The following is a 22,136-nucleotide window of genomic DNA, read 5'->3' as shown; positions in this document are numbered from 1 at the left end:
GTTTGTTTTAATGAAACTGAAACTGGTTACTAGAAAGAATGTCGCAAGGCTTTCTAATGATTGGGTTAAGTATTCGTGTAACTACTGATTAGTTCACTCAGATTTCACCATTACTTGTTGTTATAACAATTTCAGTTCCCCATTTCTTTTAAGTAATAAAGCTTCCAATGAAACAAAATATTACCCACTTCAAATATGTACATGACATATACCATACTTTCATAAGTACAGTCAGCTGAAGGATAAAAAAATTATTAATAAAAGAAGTAGAACAATAGTTTTAACTTGCATTTCAAACAGTATGGGATCTTTTCATCTATTAACATGGACTACATTTATTTGTGTTCAGGATCAGCTGCCCAATGATTGCACCAGGCATTGATCATAACTGCATCCAGTGTGTTCAGTAGCTGCTGTCAAGAACTCCTATACATCTTTAATGGGCACCTGGCATATGTACTATATATCTTTAAAGAGCACCTAGCATATTTACTGAATGCACAGCAGAGTTGTTATTTCCCTGAGAGATTTCTATCATCTGTTTCACATTGGAACGTCCAACAATGAGCAGTCCCGTCCTTTGTGCAAGCTCAAGTCCAGCAAGACGATTGAGCCCTGTCCCAAGAGCTAAGGTAATTCGTGCTGGCTCACCTGAGTCATGAGTAACAATTAATTACTCACATCTGTTGATAAGGATTATTCACCTTCAGGCCATATACACTTGACCTGATCAAGGACTGCCACTCATCCTGAAGTGTTCATAATTTTGCCAGGGCAGGTGTATGTATTGCTGTATCAGGGTTCACCAGTAGGATAGGAGGTACCTTATTAGTTTGTCTTTTAATGCTCTGCTCAAACACCTTAATTGTGTTTGTTAACAAGCACCTGTGATTGTTTGACGTGGTTTTAACACCTCATAGTACATGATGTTGAGCTGGTCCCATCAAATACAGAGCAGGGTGGGAGCCATGAATATTCGGTTTGGTCGTAGACGTGAAAGCATGGCCAGGATATCATCATGATTTTTTGCATTTAGGTTTATCGTAATGAGCCCATTTTTCGTCCCCGGTCACAATGTGATGTATAAATCCCTTCCATTTTTGCCTCTGAAGCAACTGTTCACAAACACACAAACGCCGTTCAACGTCTCTTGGTTTCAACTCACACGGTACCCAAGTTCATTCTTTCTGAATCGTGCCCATAGCCTTGAGACATTTTGAAATGACTTGCTGTGTCACTCTCACTAATTGTGCCAATTCTTCTTGAGTTTGACGTGAGTCTTCACTCTGCAATGTCTCTGATTCTGCATCTTCGAAAACATTCTGTTTTCCACCACTTTGCCGGTCAACAATGTTAAAATCACCATTCTTGAAGTGTTGAAACCACTCATGACACATTCTGTCACTAATAGCATCCTTAGCATATGTACTTGAGAGCATTCGATGCGACCTCAGCCACTCTTTTCTTCATATTGAAACAAAACAGTAACACCTCCTGCAAATGATGAGAATTAGGCTCGTAAACTGACATTTCCAATCAAGAACAACTTTATGATACAGGCACAAATCAACTAATGCTTGAATGAGGTTATGCTGACCGAGGTCCAAGCTAACTGTCTGACGTCTGCGATCTGTTTCTTTCGACCCCTACTTACCGTTGTCGCCACCTATCGGCAAACGGCATGAGCAAAGTTGTACACTTTGTATTACATGACCAACATGCTATTCCATGTTGCTCAATTATTTCCCAGTAATGTTGGCATCTCATGAAGTTAAAGAATGACTCAAGGTTGTGAAAGCCTATACACTGTTCTTTCTACAATTTCTGTTCAGAATGTGCATTGTAGATAGCCGTGTTATAACCTTGAAAGATGCCATTGCATTTTTGGAAAAGGTGCAACAATTTCAGGTGCTTGACACACCAAATGGTTTATACACCACCATTACCCTGTACTGCAGTTGCATTACACGGTGAATCCATAGTCGTTAACTTCTTAATGTCAAACACTTTAAGTATGGAAGCTCTTGAACACATTACAAGAACAGGCATTTGTGTGATTGGGAGACCCACTCTTCTGGCCCTGTGTTCTTTATCAGACCCTGTTAAGTCATTTTCTTTCCTGTTTTGCTGATGCGCGCATTACATGTATTCAGTGCAGCACTGTTATGACGTTCTATGTTGATTCATTGCTTACAGTTCATGTTGTACAAGTTGTTGCATTGATCATTCATTGTTTGTACCTTTTTTAAGTTTTCTTACAATAGAGAACATTAACCTGTAACCATACCGAAGCCACAGAAACTTTATGTGATACGTAAAATTCATCAACATGCAGTAGGTACTGATTTGGTATAGCTTACACATGTAGAAAGTCCAGGACGTATTGCATAGTGAATACTGACCAATCTGGGCCTAGTTTTATCCAGTTTCCCTAATACATAAATAGATAATTTTGATGTGTTGCAGCTTCAAGGTCATAACAATTCAGTAAATACATTTGTCTCTACAGAACTATGTATGCTATCACTATCTAAATATGCATTTCATCTGAATGTTTGAGGAAAGATATTAAATGGGCTTCAGTGGAAACCAGTAATATTTATGGCACTATTCCTTTGTGGACATTTATTTTAATAAAACTTGGATGAATAATTTGCATTCCTTACTGGCAATAATCAGAAATAATCTCTTGAATACAGAAGATGACTATCGTAGGACGATAATAATTGGTAACTTTGAAATATATTAAACTAATGGTTTAGAAAAAAAGCTACCATTCATTCTACACGCAAGGAGATGAGTAGTGGACAGACTCATGAAAGGTGTTTTCTGCAGCGGTTTCAATTTTTGCCTAAGTTACTCTTCAGAGCAGAGAGACAAAGGAAAAAGAGAGAGAGAGAGAGAGAGAGGGAGAGGGAGAGAGAGAGAGAGAGAGAGAGAGAGGACAGGGGGGGGGGGGGGGGTTGAACTACTTCTCCACTATGAAGAATGTGAAAATTCAGCAAAAACACTCCTTTTTTATGATTCCTCTTGCCCTCATTTCTAATATGAGGGTGTCCTATCCCTCAATAATTATTTTGAAACAAGATATTAAATTACTAAAGAACGATGTCTTGAAACCACCAGAGGCAGTTGTAATGAATATTTATTTGTAGGCAACTATTTTCAGTCAAGCAACCATCTTTCAGTTGCAGAATAACATGACAACAGTTTCAAAGCAGTTTCCTTGTAAATTAAATTTGGTACAGTGTTGGCCAGACATTGTGCTTAACACTGTAATAAGACTTTCTGTTTTTGTCTTGGTGACTGCTGGAAAATGTATCAGATAAAAGACACAAATGCAGGTGACAGTCACTGCAAATAAAAAAAAAACAATTTGTTTTTCATGCTCAGCAAACTCCCTTAAGCTGGATGTAATGTTAATATGTGTTTTGAAGATATAGTCATTTGACTGAAACTATTTGCCTGTGAAAAATATTCATTACAGTGTCATTTGGTAGTTTTGTGGAGCCATTATTTAAACACATTAAAGTCTTGCAGCACTGTTTACAGAAAACACTTTTAACATATTACTGTTAGTTGGCACTTGTTCTCCTCCAGCAAGTAGACAATCTGCTGTGTGCTGTTAGATGTAGTAAAGTAATTAATTTTGATATTCCATATTATTCATTTAAATACATGATTATATGAATTAAAGATTATCTCACAAATAGAATACGATATTTGAAATGTGGCAACATTCTTCTCTGTGAACATTCCATCTGCACTGTAAACAAATTTGTGTGGAAATCAATGGTTTGCATTTTTCTTGTAAAGTAGTATACCATGTAAGGGAAAATGTCATCCAAATAAACATATTAAATTTGGTATCTCATTTATTAAAAAGTAAAACATTTAAAAGAGTTAATATATATAAATATATTTATACAAATTTAGTAACAAACGTATTACTCTGTTACAAACATTTTGTATAAATAAAGGCACATGCAGTCTTCTAGTAGGAAATTACAAATGGTCCGTGATTTTTTTTTTTTTCCTTCCTCAAAAGATGAAATAATTAAAAAACACACAAAATTGTTGCTTTTTAACAAATAAGTTGACATGCTGTCTTATAAAGGCAATTATCTGAAGCCCAAAAAAGCTTCTCTAAAAAAAATGAAGCATTTTCTCTATGTACACACAATTTTAGTGACAAGCAGTATTTTAAAGTATGATTGATGCTGCTATCCAAAGTTGCGTTTCTGTGAATTTATGACCCTAAGTACTGAGGTTATCAGCTCCCTGCCTGCTATTGAAAGTGTGGCTCAGGTACAACTTCAGTGCATGAAACAGTGTCAACTCCGTGGAAATAAATCAAGATTTTATAATGCTCTTCAGAAGCAGGACATAAATTTGAACTGATGAATGTTTGCTAAGAATCAAGTTATTTTGTTAACCATTCGTACATTAATTATGCCTATAGAAACGTACATCTCTTCTAATAACAAGGCCACATTTGTTTTGAATAATAGGTACTTAACAGTTGCCACAGTTTTCTGTCTCACATTAACTTGTTCAAAGTTTTTTCAGTTTTGTGGTTGACATTCACAAATGAACACTTTCCTTACTCTTCACATTACCTTCCAACCCTGTTTCCAATGACCAAATAGAAGGCCCTTATGAGGCAGCATGTACCAACTGAACTGTTTCCCAAATGATTAAGTGTGAGGATTGGTCAGAGTATGTTTTGTAACATCTAGAGTATGACAATTCCAGCACACAGAGAGACTATAATGCTTTGAGAACATCAGCTCGTTTAACAGGGCAGAGTCACAGTGTCTCACCCAAACTACATTCTACTGTAGGTTTAATTAGTTGCTAACAGGACTACAAAAATTTTGAATATAAAAAAATATTTTTGTGGAAGCTAAAATTTGTATTCCCTATACAGTGTGTTCCACTAAATACAGAAGGAAATAATAAAAGAGTATTGACAGCAGTATACTAAAGACTTGTGAAAAATGAGTGAGGAATAACTTTTACACTTTCCTGTAGGCATCACTGTTGGCATGGAGGTAAACTTGGAGTCAACAAAGGTCACAAGGTCAGCTAACAAATTTGAGATTTAACAGAAGACAAAGCACAGAGAACCACTTCGTATTTATTCTGTTGTATTCCATGTTATCAGGGCTGGAGCACTGATCTACAGTCTGAGACGTGTATGAGTAGTCAAGATAATTGACATTTTCTTACTTGCGGTGGTAAATCAGTTGGATGTGAACCTAACTTTCATCAGTGCAAATTGTTGAAGTTATTTAATCTACACTAAGTAGGTAGGTTGTATTGCACATAATCATACAGCATGCTAAAGCTCACAAACCATAAGTCTGTGCTAAAGACATGTGCATTATCCACTGAAAGTCCCAGTGTACAGGAACTGTACTTTATAAATTGCTTTTAATAGCAAAATGTATCGTAACAGGACATATATCAAATATTTGCAATGTACAACAATCACTGCATGTTGCTGGCTGCTGTGAAAACTGTTTGTAAAGTCCAGTGTGAAACACACCCACAGTACAGCTATCATCCTCATTTGTGGGATTTTCATATGAGTGATGGGATTTAGTAGGTATGCTTCAAATGTAAGAATTCTGCAGGGCCTAATATTCTCACGAAGTTACCAAGGGAGTTAATGGATTTGGCATTAGCCTTTGGCAGTAGGACAAGTTTCACAGTTTGGAGTGTACAGTTGTCTTTCTTGTTGTACTAGTTTTCCTGTAAAAGTATTCACTTCAATTACATTATTTTTGCTTAATCCTAAATTCATTATTCACTCAAGAGTCCTAATAAAAACATTTGGTTTTACACACAACACTGAGGCAGGAAATTTCAAACTTGTACATTATGCTAGCTCAAGCTGTTGCATACATTACTACTTTCTGATTTTATGTCAGGAGAAGGGACTGATCTGTGTGAGTAGGAAAATGCCTTTGATCCAGAAAGCATATGCAAAGCTTCAGGCAGCTCAAGTATGGAATTCAGTATGAAGTCTGGTCGTGGATCCAGTTCTTCTTGTCCTGTAAGTGGAACCCATACAGTTGTTCCAATATCAGCCAACATTGCACCACAGATGTCAGTTTCAAGTTTGTCACCAACCATGAGACAGTGTTCTGGTTCTGTCTGAAGCTGTTTGCATGCCTCCAAAAATATTGCTTTTTGAGGTTTTTCCCAAGGCAGATCCCCAGATACTAATATACAGTCAAAGCAGTTTTGAAGACCTAATCCCTGTATCTTCTCCCACTGAGCACGAGATGTTCCATTTGTAATCAAACCTAAATGATACTGAGACTGAAGTTTATGCAGCAAAGCCCAGATCTCAGCACCAGGAAGTAGATATGTCATTCTTAATTGAAGCCACATCCTGTATACATTGTCTGAAAACAATTGCAATGGATAATTAAAATGTGTTCAATTAATATATCAGTAAAAGTTACATATTATAATTGAAAATACATTATTAGTAATAATAATTAGAATAATAATGTTCATATTAATTATCATTATTAAGGATTTACAGATGCCATAGTTTCTTTGTTTGCTGTGAAAATTCTTGACAGAATAGGACAGTTAGTAACAACCAACCTGATATGTGTGTATATGTAGAGCCAAGTGCTTGGGTCCATAGAAAGAGTCGCCATTGGTCAAGACTCATGTCACTGTTTTCTGGACAAGATTGGAAATTCTTCAGAAATATACGTGTGTATGCTTCAGCTTTTGATTTTGGTACATCATATTCTTCTTGTAAGTATTCTGAAACCTGTTAATTTACAGTGTTTGTGGTTTATTTAGCTTGTATGTTATTCTGAGTCAAAGTAGGTAAAAATTTAAATATAGATCATTAATTAAGATTGATTGTATTATGAATGGCGAATCAACATTTCCTGACTTCGTTTTCCCATTTTTGCCCTTTCACTCAAGGTTTGAGCTTGATGGTCATCAAAACAAGGCATTTGTTTATTACTTCCTAGTTCACAACTATAATAAGCAGTTTCTCAATAATTAGCAGTTTCAGTTGCCTTGGACACAACTGGATTGCTTTCAGCATGGAAAAGAACGCCCCACTAACTAAGTAAAACATTAGATTATTTTGTTTGTTTTTAAGTCCATAGTCTGTAACTCTTAAACAAAATTGTTAATTTATTCCTAAATCTGAATTACTGTATTTGCTATTTATTGTTGTATTCAGAAGACCTCAGCAGATCTGAATGTTACATGTAAAGAAAACTGAGTAACATTGAAGTATGTAGTATCATGTTAGAATAGAGGAAATTTTCAGCAAAGAGCTGACCCCACATGGAAGATTGTTTCATATTCTCAGAAAGGAGAAGATATACTTTTTAAACTAGAGCAAGAGACTCTGTTTGTGTTTTCATGGCAAGAAGGTTGTGAGCCTCTTAATAATTATTCAGCTAATTGAAAATAAATATGAATCATCTTGCAGCCAGATAACACTGCATGAGCCTTATTATCTATCATATGTTTTTAATTCAGATCTTAATAATACTGTGTTGCAGTCTGTTCTTGTTTTTACCCCCTCTGTATAATTCACTAATCAATTTTTAATATCTCTACCATTTTTTCTTATAACACTACTGCTTTCTCTAAAACTTGACACCGGCCGGTGTGGCCGAGCGGTTCTAGGCACTACAGTCTGGAACCGCGCGACCGTTACGGTCGCAGGTTCGAATCCTGCCTCGGGAATGGATGTGTGTGATGTCCTTAGGTTAGCTAGGTTTAAGTAGTTCTAAGTTCTAGGGGACTGATGACCTCGGAAGTTAAGTCCCATAGCGCTCAGAGTCATTTTCTAAAACTTGACAGTGTGGTATTTGCATTCAAGTGCTGTACTAACCACTTCGCTCTCATTGCTTGAGCTGAGTATTATACAGCCTTCTCTTTGATTTCTCACAATGTTATCGTCAAGATGCAGCTTTAGCCAAAAAATTGGCAAGTACAAGACATGACTGTGTACCTTAAAATATATGTACTTTGTGTGTTGCTTGGAGACTTTAAACTTCATCCTACAGATTTCTCCCAGAACCTGAAATTCAATTGCCTTGGAGACAACTGGATTGCTTTCAGCATGGAAAGGAAAGCTCCTCTAACTAGTATGACATTTAGGGTTTTTTTTTTTTTTTTTTTTTTTTTTTTGTTTGTTTTTAAATCCATAGTTTGTGGATGTTAAATAAAACTGTTAATTTGTTCCTAAATTTGAATTATTTGCTATTTTATTGCATGTGTTCGGAAGACCTCGGCAGATCTGAATACTACATGTAAAGAAAAATGAGTAATATTAAAGTATGTAGTATCATGTTAGAATAGAGAAAATTTTCAGGAAGGCGCTGATCTGCTTAGTCACTACTGCAAAAACTTTTCAAGCTAAAACTGAATGGCAAACAGATATTACATACACAGTTACTACTGGAACCCACTCTCGGAAGACAAAATTGTGTAGAGGCACGCTGTCACATTTATGTCTATGAAGAAACACTGTCCTACTTAGCTATCTAAATACTTTCGTTAAAGAAACCTTTTGCAAGAATGCCTCAGTGTATACTCTCTCTCTCTCTCTCTCTCACTCTCTCTCTCTCTCTCTCTCTCTCTCTCCCCCCCCCCCCCTCCCTCCCACAGTCATTATTGTGACAGCTGACATATCCACCAATTCTTTGCACTTACTTAATCTCCAATTTCAGTCATTGTCTGTCTTCATTGCCATTGTAAGTTTTTTCACGTTGGACACTACAGACATCAAATTAAGATTATGCTTGTGATTCATATACAGGGTTATTACAAATTATTGAAGCGATTTCACAGCTCTACAATAACTTTATTATTTGAGATGTTTTCACAATGCTTTGCACACACATACAAAAACTCAAAAAGTTTTTTTAGGCATTCACAAATGTTCGATATGTGCCCCTTTAGTGATTCGGCAGACATCAAGCCGATAATCAAGTTCCTCCCACACTTGGCGCAGCATGTCCCCATCAATGAGTTTGAAAGCATCATTGATGCGAGCTCGCAGTTCTGGCACGTTTCTTGGTAGAGGAGGTTTAAACACTGAATCTTTCACATAACCCCACAGAAAGAAATTGCATGGGGTTAAGTCAGGAGAGCGTGGAGGCCATGACATGAATTGCTGATCATGATCTCCACCACGGCCGATCCATCGGTTTTCCAATCTCCTGTTTAAGAAATGCCGAACATCATGATGGAAGTGCGGTGGAGCACCATCCTGTTGAAAGATGAAGTCGGCGCTGTCGGTCTCCAGTTGTGGCATGAGCCAATTTTCCAGCATGTCCAGATACACGTGTCCTGTAACGTTTTTTTTTGCAGAAGAAAAAGGGGCCGTAAACTTTAAACCGTGAGATTGCACAAAACACGTTAACTTTTGGTGAATTGCGAATTTGCTGCACGAATGCGTGAGGATTCTCTACCGCCCAGATTCGCACATTGTGTCTGTTCACTTCACCATTAAGAAAAAATGTTGCTTCATCACTGAAAACAAGTTTCGCACTGAACGCATCCTCTTCCATGAGCTGTTGCAACCGCATCGAAAATTCAAAGCGTTTGACTTTGTCATCGGGTGTCAGGGCTTGTAGCAATTGTAAACGGTAAGGCTTCTTCTTTAGCCTTTTCCGTAAGATTTTCCAAACCGTTGGCTGTGGTACGTTTGGCTCCCTGCTTGCTTTATTCGTCGACTTCCGCGGGCTACGCGTGAAACTTGCCCGCACGCATTCAACCGTTTCTTCGCTCACTGCAGGCCGACCCGTTGATTGCCCCTTACAGAGGCATCCAGAAGCTTTAAACTGTGCATACCATCGCCGAATGGAGTTAGCAGTTGATGGATCTTTGTTGAACTTCGTCCAGAAGTGTCGCACTGTTATGACTGACTGATGTGAGTGCATTTCAAGCACGACATACGCTTTCTCGGCTCCTGTCGCCATTTTGTCTCACTGCGCTCTCGAGCGCTCTGGCGGCAGAAACCTGAAGTGCGGCTTCAGCTGAACAAAACTTTATGAGTTTTTCTACGTATCTGTAGTGTGTCGCGACCATATGTCAATGAATGGAGCTACAGTGAATTTATGAAATCGCGTCAATCATTTGTAATAGCCCTGTATGTGTGAATTAATAAAATGAAGAATTCAATAGGAATTGGTGTAAAAGATATCCTTAAACTTTTCAAAATAAAGTTGTGCACTTTCAGAAGGTTTACATACTTTTGGCAAAAGAGAATATATGTATATAAGCTCCACAATACTGCACTATGGATTGATAGACAGGAGAAAGAATAAACGTATACAAACTGCTTCACAGCACTACACTACACTGTAGAGTCCTACAGTATGCCATCTGATTATAGCTTGTTTCATGCAACGACAGAAATTTGGAATCATTTGAAGTTTCATTAGAAAACTTAACTACCAATTTTTGTACTGATAGAGCATTCCTGTTTTTTATACCACCACCTGCTTAGTTGATTCAAATGTACATGTGTGAACTTGATCATCTAAGGAATTAGAATTGTAACAAGGACAAAATTGCCTCCAAATTATTCCGTTAGTGTAATTACAGCAAATCAACTCATTTTGTTTCAAGTCTACTTCGTCCATCCGAGGGTTCCAAGCTGCACTGAAATTTCTTTCACTAGTCATATTTCAGATTGGAACACAAAACATTCTTCTTGCTAAATTAGGAAAGAGACTGCTGTCATGCTTCCACCTCTCAGGTGGATCGTCATTGTCACTACTATCCATTCAGGTGAAATAAAAGTCAGTTTCATCGGTAGATTGCGTATGACATGGTCCACAATCTAGTCACTCTGAAAACAGAGCATTTTTTTGACTGCTGAGCATGATTGACATTTTCTCAGTGGCCATTATAAAAACAGTGAGATATTACTGCCATGTCATAATTTTGTTGTAGCTTATCAGGAACTGAATCCCATCTCATATTTGATGCACAGTATTTAGTGTTCCAGCCCTATCAGAAACAGACCATTTTCAATAATCAGAAAGTCAATCACAGACACATTTCAATTCTGTGCAACTTTTGAATTTCAGCTTTCTCCCCTACGAAACAGAGACAGCACTCATTCGACAATCGTAGGATCCACAGTTAATAGACGATAATATGATAGCTGTGCTGTACTGTCTAGATACTTGTGCCACTGAAATTGGCACTTTGCAGTTTTCATTTGCAGGACACGCAGAATCTGTTAAACAAGAAAATGGGTCCACAGTAATTTAAATGTACCTCTGTATCTTTGGGCCCTGTTTGACAATGACTTTTCAGTTTGTGTACCCGTAACAAAACAGACTGAACTGTTAGAAACTTCTTGCCTTCCAGCACTTCTGTTGCATCTTTGAATGGCTCTAAGAATGTGACGAGTTCTTTTTGAGTGTTGTTGTCGTAACTAGTAAGTTGTTAAGACAGACGCTTCTCTCCCGAGGCATTTCCATGATTTAATCATACTGCCTAACTGCAGACTGTAGCATTCTGTGAAAGCCTACCTAGTGTCCATTTCTTGCTTCAAGCTTGTCTGCATCAAATTCACATGACCAGTTTTCTTCACAAAGTGGATAGTATCTTTGACAGCATAAGTTGTGGAATTAATTACAGAAAAATCATTTATCAAATAATCATCATCAAAAATGTGTTTCAGGACTGTGTTCAACACATTTGTAAAGCATTATGCATGCTGAAAGTATTGCAATGCCTTGCATACATTAGTACCTCGATCGTCAACAAGTGAAAGCATATTCAAATGCTGGCAGTTTACTCCTACAAAGCAAGTAATGTTTTCTAGATGTAGTTGTTAATAAATTCCTCAGATTTTTTTTTTCTTCACAGGAAAAGGAGTTGCTTTCACACTCCCCTTCATCTCACATATATGCGCCATGATCCTACAGCGGGGAACTGAGTGGCCGCTGAGGTTAGGATAGTAGACTCTTTGACCATCTGAGCCTGCTCAAACGAGCACCAAGGAAGTTGAGTGCACTTGCTCGCCATGTCCAAAGCAGTTGTATTGACATCTGCCAGACTTAAGCATAACTGCATTCACCGAGCAATATGAGCGAGCATAAATGTCAGATGCAGACCTCTGTTGCTCAGTTTTGAGAAGCTGTACGTGATGTCAAGATAACACTTGGGTAACAAAGCTGCTTTTAGATGTAGCACGTTTCAGTTGCATTACTGCAGGTGCTCATTATCACAAACAACATGTTACAGATTGTCAACTTTAGAATAATTTTGGGACTCATTTAAACAATAAAGTTAGAAATTAAACTGGAGGTCTTTTTAGTATTCATTGCTTTATTAATAAGGAGCTTTGTGTGCTCAGACACTGGAATTTAGCCAAATAATGACAAGTGTCAAACACTGAAAGACCGGATCAGTTTGGAAATGGGACAGATTTTACCAGAGTATCATAACTTTGTTGCAGAAGTGTATTTGATGCAGTTTTTCCATTCTTTAGTAAACTTATGTTTTCCGTTGATACCTGAATGGTCTGTAATAACTGATACATGTATCATTGCATCTGAACAACTTACATTTTTTGTACAAAGTACTTTAGTGGAAAGCTCCATTTATGCAGATGGCAAATGAACATTCTCCCATCTTGTTTCTTGATAACTGCCTGTGCATGGCTCTCAATGATCCATTAGATAAAAATATAGTGGGATTCAGATATAGGAGGGGGACGTAAAGGTTTTCCTGCTATCACGAAGTCTCATACCACTGAAACTAAACAGAGTATTTTTTGTGAAACTAAATATTTTGTGAAAAAGTCAGAGCTCTTTCCTCTACAGTACACTAATTATTCAGTAATCTGAAACGCCACTCATAGAATTGAATATTTCTGGAAAGGGTAATGAAACATTCAACATATTTTTTTTTTTCCTCTCTAGTTTAATGTGATTTACCTTAATACTTCCAAATGCAATATGACTGGATAAGATAAATTGGCCCGTGTACTTCTCTTAGTGATATCATACAATGCAACAAGATATGAGGAAGTTTAACAGAATGAAAGTAAAAAGTAAGTACAAACAACAATTGTGGCATGAGGACTTTCCACTCATGAGCTACCAAAGGAAAGACAAGAGATCAGAGCTGACACACACAAAGTCAACAGCAGGAGTCACGAATTAGACTTAAACTTGGTATGAATCTAGCTTGTGAAGCAATTAAGTGTTGAATTGCTGGTATACAAACTTGCATACATGTGAGGAGAGGCACGGGGTAGATTATGTGTGCAGTGCTTTCAATAGTTGACAGATGACTTCCATGCCCATTCCTGATTCAGTTGTTTCAGCAACTTAAAAATATACTCTTCTTTTATTAAAAATATTTTTAGTGCAAGATGTAGATATCTGACCTTTGACGGCAGGGCAACCTCCGTGCACTCGCCAAACCCTAACACTTCCATCAGATTGCCACATAGTGTAGCATGATTAATCACTTTAAATTACTTGTTTCCAATTATTCATTGTCCAGTGACGCTGCTCTTTTCACCGCCTCAGGCGTCAGTATTGGCTACAAAATGTGTGGCTTGTGAGAAGCTGCTCAACCATTGTGCCTCATTCTTTTAAAGTCCTTACGCAGGGTCATTCTGCTAGCTGTTCTGCTGGTAGCACTCTGTGCCTCACTAGTGATTCCTTCCGATGATATCATGTGACTTTTTTTATGACCATCCTCTGCAATGCTCTAGACAGTCCCAGTCTGTCAGTGCATGAAGTCCGCTCCACTTCACAACTACATAATCCCATCACAGACAGTCAACATGAACAGCTTTAGAAACATTGAAATCTTCCTAGTAGATTTGTTACTCAGGCAACATCCGATGACTACCATGTTCGAAGTCACTGTACTATCCTGGCCCACCCATTCTTGCTGTTGCTGCTTCTCCACAGACGACACATTACTCTCCACCTGTTGGATCCATCTCTTATGACATCTAGTGGCCAATTCCGGATTACATATGGATGTCAGCATCCTTTTTACTGAATTGTGTATATATAGGTTCATGTTCACTTAAACTGGTGAGCAGTGTTTCTCAGGCAGAAAACTAATATACAGCTATGATGAAAGTCATTTCACAGAATTCCTTTTTTCTAAATCAAGTGCAAAATAGTCAAATATCAAGACCCTGTTTAACATAAACGTTTATGGTTTATAGCATTTCATTTGAATCACAATGCACATCATCCTTATATGTTCAGTTACATAAGTTCGACCCTCTAATGACACAGTCTTTGGCTATTTGAAATGAGATACGATGTTCAGGGACCAGAGACCATCATTCGACTCAGTGCCAAGCATGTACTGTAAACTGAATGGGATCACTGCTGACAGCTGCAGTATCAGCGTTGATGATTGAAAGTGTGTACCGGACCAGGATTCGAACCAGGGACCTCTTGCTTACTAGGCAAGTATGTCAACCATAGCACCACCTGAGACACAGCACTATCGCAATTGTGCAGACATGTCGGCACTTCTCATGGCCAATCCACATTCCCACTGAGCACCACCTATCCACAATCCCTATCAACAGCCTAGATCACATAAAATATTTCTTTATTTAAGACACCAGGTTTCGACAGACTTTGCTGTCATCTTCAGGTCTTAAAAATCTTTTTATTGTGGAAAATGTGTTCATATATACATCACAGATGCTCGTTGCATTATGACAAACCTTTTAGAATGTGCTGATTTTTATCCACGTGACAACTTGGTGTGAAGTTTAGTATGAAATGGACATGTTTTCACAACAAACATATTTTTAAGACCTGAAGATAAGCAAAGTCCATCAAAACTAATTGTCTTAAATAAAGAAACGCCTGCATTTTATGCCATCTAGCCTGTTGAATGTTTTTTAGCAACGAAAACGGATCACACTTTCATTACTCTCAAAATGAGAAAATTCAATTCTACTATTTGAGTGCATCATTAATGGCCTCTTTTTTTATGCAGCACAGTCTTATGAGAGAAGATGGAGAGTGTAACTCACACTGCTTTGCTTTCATCAACTTCATCTGTTCTAGAGACAAAACTATATCAGTCAATCCCCTCAAGAAAATCTTTAATTGCTAAATTACAAACTTTATGATTTCTGAATGTAGGTACTTTCCCATATGCTTTGCATCTAGCTTAATGCTCCACATTATACCATGCTAACGGCTCAGCCTCCTAAAAATCCAATATAACTTTGTTACATACATTTTGTTATTAAACATCTGTATGTATCATTGGATATTGTCAGTTATGTAGGATCTGAACCGTTTTTAATTGATGTGTTAAAAGGTCTACCAGAAGATGAGAGCATAATCATAAGTAGTCTTCTGTATATACGGTTCCACAGCGGCTCCAAATTAAGAGAAATCATTGTCCTGTGTATGTTGTTTTTATTTTGGGAATAAATGCATTCTCTATCAACTGCATCATCTTAACTTGCCTCAATAAATAATTTTAATTAGTAGTGAATAAATAAAGTCAATATTGCTCTGCTTGAAATTCATTATTCCATCTGAGATACATCATTAACTTTCACCTACAAACGTTAAATAACTGTCAATGCTGAGAAATCACAGAATTATCCTGTCTTTGGAACCAAAAAAAGTATCTTAAGACAACCATGTTAATGGTCTATGTTGCAATGTTTTTCACTAAGTAAATGTACTGCAATTTTAAAATGGCCTCAAGAGAGATTGTATTATGATCCGTGAAACATGTGAATGTTCAAACTTTTCTCTGAGCCTAGCGAAAAAAATTCAAACATTATTTGTGAAATTGTTCCACACAATTAAATGACAGTTGGAACCCTTAGTCAGTACTGGTGGTAGTGTCCATTGGCAAATATTTCAGTAATGTCTCGCACTAACATCATGAACTGTCACACCAAATATAACACTAAAAGATGCTACAGATTTTACGAAGTAAGTTGATGGCACACTGGATAGATGTCAGCTTTCCAGTTAGTAAAAAAAAATGCGTTCATGGGTCTGAAAAGGGAGCTGGATGCAAAAAGAAGAGATTATATGGAGAAGACAATAAAAAAAAGCAAAAGAGTTGAGAATGCAGCAGTTTTACTGTTCTGAACAGAAGTATAGTTTAAACAACTACTGTATGTGCACAGAGTGGAGGACCTGAATGTGAAAAGTTTCAATTGTGGTGAAAAAGTATTGTGTTGTATGGGCAGTGAGTGTGAAGTATCTGTAAGCACTCTCATGTGTACCTCCAGACCTTCATAATATTCAAATACAGTGAGATGAAATCAGTGCCAGAGATCACTTAGTCCTACAAAGATTTTTTGCTACATAGAAATATATACTAGTATTACATCTTGTGACTGTGTATTCATTTAATCTAAATGCTTAATGCTTGGCATAGTAATATTGTTAGTACATCATGAAATATACTGCCCATATAAAAGTCCCTATATATGGTTTTTGTGTGAGCACAAGCTAATGATGGTAGCTGTACAGATGAAAGCTAGAAAATGTTACTGTACAAATATAATACTGCAGAGCTGAGTGTACATACATGAATCCTAAAGGACTACAACAATCATAATTTTGGCTGAATAATTAGTCAATTACTTCACAGAATTAGTACAAAACTGAATTGAGTATACATGCAGTCTCTAAAACACAACAGACTATACAAAAATAATTATATGAATTAGTCAAGGCCTTAAAGTGGTTTTTTTCAACACCAAAGTCACAATCAGTCTCCAAAGCACTGTCTGTATTAATTACTTCTGCTCTCAGTCATTTTTCTGTTTATATTGTGCCATGCTTCTTTGCATGCTACCTTAAATCTAGTCATCTAACAATGTTCTATGCTGCTGCTCTAGTATCCTTTACCTCCTCGATTCTTCTTTCTCTTTCCCAGATTTCTTAACACTAACTTTTCATGTGTTGTTTGTTAACTCATCTTTGTGTAAATTTCTCAATTTGCACTTCTTAATCTTCTTTATGAATGATCTGATCTCCTTTTTGACAATGATGTATTTTATCTCCTTTACTGTATTTCATATCCATCAATATTAAGAAAGTAAAGAATGAAGGCTCTAATTTCACCGATTACTTTTGGTAAAATGGCATTAGTCATTGCTGGGAAGTAAAAACATGTCTGTCTAAATGTCAGTCATTTATGTAAAGGAAAAAACCTTAAAATGATCAAGCAATAATTTACAGGCCAAATTCTAAGGCATAAGTTTCCCCACCAATATTCAAGACATAGCGCAGGTAGTCCCTTTCCTTCCTCGAACTAATTTTGGAGAAAATAATTAGCACAATGGAAAACTGTGTACTAGGTATGAAATCTTTGTAGAACAGCTACACTGATAATGGTGTTGACTCTGCACCAGTGCTTGATGGTGGGATGAACAAAGTCAGTGACGTGAAATTCTGTATCTGAAACTGTGGCTGTATGCAATTCGTAATGGCAGCAATTACAAAAGACCAGTACCTGCAAATACCCCTTACTGTTAGCTGCAAATATCTCAGTTCACAAGAACTGATATGCAAGGGGCCTGCTGAGATACTCTCTGGCCTATCACTACACTTCTATTTCTTTCTTAATGGACTTACCAAATGTAATGGAAGGTCAAGAGTCAGTGTATAGTTATACCTACATTTGACAACTGAAAAGTACGCGTTCTTCTCCTCCATTGTTGTACCCCCAACCCATACCTAGGATTATTTGTATTTTGGACTTTACATGCCTATTCACATTATTTTTAGATTTGGACTTGATCTTGATCTAGAAATACTTTTTTCTTGTTAATATGATATTAAACAAAAGCAAATGAAGGTGAGAAATGTTTCCCTCTTACAAGCCACTCCCCTTTTTTTTCCCTCTGAATATAGTCACTTTCACACAATTCAATTACATTTTTAATTTCACTGGTCTTGGTGTTCACACACAGTCTGAAACTTCACTGCTCAATCACCTGTAATGCTTGTTCTATTCTTTGCTGATTCTTCATTACATCATGTCTGTCCTTCACTATACCAGTAACCACTTTAAACAGTAAACACCAAAATGTTTCATGTTACCATATCATACAGCTCATTTCTCTATGTTTACCTATTCTACTCAATGCATTCTCTGTGTTACCTATTTTACTCAATGCATTAGATTAAGACTGTTAATTTGGATACTAGGGATTGACTACAGGCTTTTTTTCCCAATAATGTGAGTGGTTACACTATCATTTCTCATGCTAACAGTCAATGGAAAGTGTTTCTCATATTATCACAGCACACTTGTGTTACCCAAAAAATTCCTACAGAATTCACCACTAGATAATGTAATTACACCCCATGCCATATAGTATACAGTCTGATCATAAAATACCTCTATCCAACAGTGGCATAGATCGTAGTACTCCAGGAATCGTCCAAAAGTAGCCAGACTGAAGTTTTTCTTGTGAAATTAAGCATTGTGGTTGTGTTGGAATTTATAAGCAAGTACAATCAATGACACTTTTTTGATCTCCACATGTTATCACAGAACTCTCACAATTGAAAAGTAATACAAAAATATATACTATTTTTACAGAATTTGTAATTTCCCATTATTAATGCCTACAGTAACAAAGAAAATAAAATGCTTTATAGAAAAGACAACACAATTTAGTTACACAAAGTTACAAGTAACTGACAATTAATCCCCAAAAAGACGTTTTCCAAGTTCCATAAATCTGTGGGTTCTGCATACTGACAGAGCATCATGTTTCTTAAGGACTTTTGCAACACTGTTGTTTGCATCAACAAGGCGACAAAGGAAATCTTCATATGCTGCTTTGGTATTTGCTGGTAGAGAACCTGTTTTAACTTTATTCAGTGTGTCAATAATACCTTGAGCCCATCCACTTTCAATTGCAAATTCAGATATCCAAGGGACAAGGGCCAACACGGCACTCATAGTCTGCATTCCTAAAAACCACAGTTCCATGAGTTCTATCCAATACTTCTTATATGCCATAGTAACAACAAGTGAGGTGGCATCATTTGATTCATCTACATTAAATGCATCCCATAAGAAACGAATTGTAGCTTGTATATACCGACAGATGGTGAAATCATTTTTCTTCACTTTCTTAGCCTGTTGTTTCAAAAGTAAAAGACCAAGAACAGCCATGTTGCCATGAAGGACCAGATTTTCTGGTATGTTTTTCAGTTCTGGTAAATTATTAAAAATAAATTTCAGTAATGTGGCAAACAAAGTACTTTCTTCGACAAGTTTTGGTTCTAATACAGTTATATTCATAAAAATATTACAAATACTAATCATGGCTGCTCTGGAATCCTTCATCTCCTCCAGTGTTTTTGGATCTAACTCTGGTTCTGGACCTTTTGCTTTGCCCCTCTCCGATTTAGGGACAGGTGGCTTTTTATAGTGTACAATTGACCAATGAAATGCAAAAGATTCATACAATACTTCATCTTCTTTCACATCCAACAAAATTTTTCGGGCTTTTTCTTCTACAGCCAAATGACACAAGGCTGGAAGCATGAAACGCAATACATTTGCTTGACTAATTGGATCTTTCTGAACTGCTGCCATATCAGTCACTCCTGACTGCGAGGCTTGGGCCTTCTCAGTCAGATATCTTGATCTGTATGCATAAAATGTTTCATTAGCTATTGTTAACATAAAAGGCAATAAAGTGTAAACTGCATTCCTCATGGCTGAGGTTTCTTGTGCAAGCCAAGCAGACAAAACTCTCACCATGGCACAAATAAACATTTTTGCTTTTATATCTAAAGTGTCCTTATTTTTAGGAAAGTCTTTTGACACTTGCAAAAGAACATTCATCACAGCTGCAAATGCACCTTTCAGTGCTGTATACAGTTGCTGCTTTTCTTTCTGTTCCAGTTCAAGCGTGTCTGAAGCTACAAATGAAATAGATAATTCTAACACAGTGAAGCAAGCTGAAACAAGATCTGCATTGGCCATAATAGCCTGAAATTTCTGGTCCTCAAGTTGCATTCTAACCTCAATTGAGCAAAGTTGAACCAAGAGCATAAAGAACTGACGTGGCTTATCTTCATCTGTCAGTGTCCACTCAACACCCAATATTTCTACCATGACTGAAGCAAGTTTAAGAGCAGGGTCTCTCTGTGATTTACCTATTTTGCTAGACAAAATATCTGTCAATCCTTTTTGAATAGTTCCAGGCCATATTTCCTCAGTGGCTGTTGCAGCAATTATTTCCTTCCTGCAATTAGCCAGTAAGGCCTGAAGCACCCCACAGAGTTCAAACTTCCGCTCACTATGATCAGTCTCAAAATCCAGCGCTATTTTAGTCACTATCGCATGGAATGGTTTTGGATTATTGTCCCATGCAGAAGGCCCGACACAGCTAACAAGAGTCACTAATATACTAAGGGCTTCATCAGTCTGAAAACTTTGCTGCGAATATATCTCAGACATTTTGGAAATAGCACCAGCATCTAGCAAAGCTTTCTGACCAGGTTCATGTGCAGCTATATGCTGAAGGCATGTGTATGCCTCATTTACAACCATCAGATTATCATCAAGATCGTCATCATCTGCTTGTTGCACGATATCCAAGAACACGGGTATATTAGCAAGCATCTCTGGATGAGTTGCGAGTTCAGCATCTGAACAGAAACTTGACAAGACTGACAATGCCACTGACTTGTAAACAGTTGGTGGACAATCAGCAGGAACGTCCGGGCTTAGCAACAGTCTCTTCAAGAACGGGAAACCAATTGCTTCAAACAGAAGTCTTTTGCTAGCGGTATTGCAATCTTTAGCTTTAACAAGTTTCGTCACCATAAAAAGGGCAGCAAACTTTTCAGTATCGCTCTGGGACGCCTTGAGAATGGCTACACACTTCTTTACAGATTCTGGAACCCCTCCCGACATGATGGAGGAAGTATTCACACACTTTTATGAATGGAAACTACGTGAAGAACATAAACACAAATTCACCGTCTGCACTGCTTAAACTTTCACTTCGAAACAACTGCGTAAACAAACGAAATCAGCAGCACATGATTTTCGTGTCACGGGCCGCTAAGCGACTAGCAGAAGCTGCCTATCAGTCTGTCTATTTTCGAAAACACATTGACCGTCGCCCCGAAGTCTATATTTGGAACACATGTCTAGAGTTTCCATAGCGTCTCCATCGGCTTCCGTGGTCGAGTTATTTCTAGCACTCAAACGCGAGTTCCGCCACTATCTATCGATTATCGGACAACATCGATAGCCTTCTGTAGAGTCGCTTGAAAATTAACCTTGAACAACCGGTAGATAGAGGCGTCTTTGTTTTCGTTTAAACATACTGTACCTTTTCACACGTCAGCTGATCACTTTTCCTGGTGGTTATTAATGTATTGTCAAGATCAAATAATATCGCAGAAACCTTTCGGGTTCTTATCGAAACATCTTTGATATTTGTTCGCATACTGTGTATAATATTTCTTGCACAGGAGTATAATACGCGGAGCAGCATAAATCACTGTAGTGAGTAGTCGTTTTCTACAATTCACTTTTAAAGGCCTTTGAACTGAAACCAAAGCCCACAACGCCGAAGATAGGAACTGATCGGTTAATCCACGATAAATATCATTGACGTTGTAGAAGGCTGTATAGGTTATCTACAATAGAGGTGTAAAATGCGTATTGCAGTCTAGTTCAGACTTAATTTTATTTGGAAAATAATACGTCAGCAATTAATTTCTTCTTCCTATGTGTACCAGAAACAAGTACTATGAGCAGAAGTTGTTGCTCATTGTCTTCAAAACACTAGATGGTAAAAATTGTACTTGTAATTAGTGTCCCAGGATGTAACTAAAATAACCGTCACTCGCGGGACGCGCAAGCGGAATAACAGAGCGTAACTCGATTTAACTTTGCATCTGGCGTTCGAGTCGCGAGAATTTGTCCTCCATTAGCGGAAGCCGATTACAGTTCCTCAGAATTTGGAAACTAGGCAAGCTTGAGTTTTGCGAAAAACTGAAACAATGGAAAATGGATAAACCTAAAGATAAAAAAGAGAGAAATTCAGGTGCTGAAAAAGTCGTATTTAGTAGATTTTTAGTAATGATATATGA

General features: G+C 37.4%; 2 protein-coding genes across 3 annotated transcripts; both read right to left on the bottom strand.

Annotated features, from left to right (window-relative positions):
* Positions 1-3,857: 3,857 nt before the first annotated feature.
* Positions 3,858-21,559, bottom strand: LOC124607468 (N-acylneuraminate-9-phosphatase). 2 transcript variants are annotated; one of them, XM_047139821.1, is made up of 3 exons: positions 21,371-21,559; positions 6,625-6,799; positions 3,858-6,416 (listed from the first exon to the last, which is right to left on the bottom strand). In XM_047139821.1, exons 1-3 carry the CDS (start codon positions 21,533-21,535, stop codon positions 5,890-5,892), a joined length of 867 nt encoding a protein of 288 aa, XP_046995777.1. In that variant the 5' UTR covers positions 21,536-21,559; the 3' UTR covers positions 3,858-5,889. The 2 variants fall into 2 exon arrangements, with proteins under 2 accessions (XP_046995777.1, XP_046995786.1); XM_047139830.1 differs by lacking the exons at positions 6,625-6,799; positions 21,371-21,559 and adding an exon at positions 18,406-18,623.
* Positions 18,524-21,272, bottom strand: LOC124607463 (neurochondrin homolog). Its single transcript, XM_047139807.1, has one exon. The coding sequence runs from the start codon at positions 20,944-20,946 to the stop codon at positions 18,715-18,717; it is 2,232 nt and encodes a 743-aa protein (XP_046995763.1). The 5' UTR covers positions 20,947-21,272; the 3' UTR covers positions 18,524-18,714.
* Positions 21,560-22,136: the final 577 nt, after the last annotated feature.

Source organism: Schistocerca americana, chromosome 1, assembly GCF_021461395.2.
Source record: "Schistocerca americana isolate TAMUIC-IGC-003095 chromosome 1, iqSchAmer2.1, whole genome shotgun sequence".
Lineage (NCBI taxonomy): Eukaryota > Metazoa > Arthropoda > Insecta > Orthoptera > Acrididae > Schistocerca > Schistocerca americana.
This window is presented reverse-complemented; position numbering and strand designations above follow the sequence as displayed.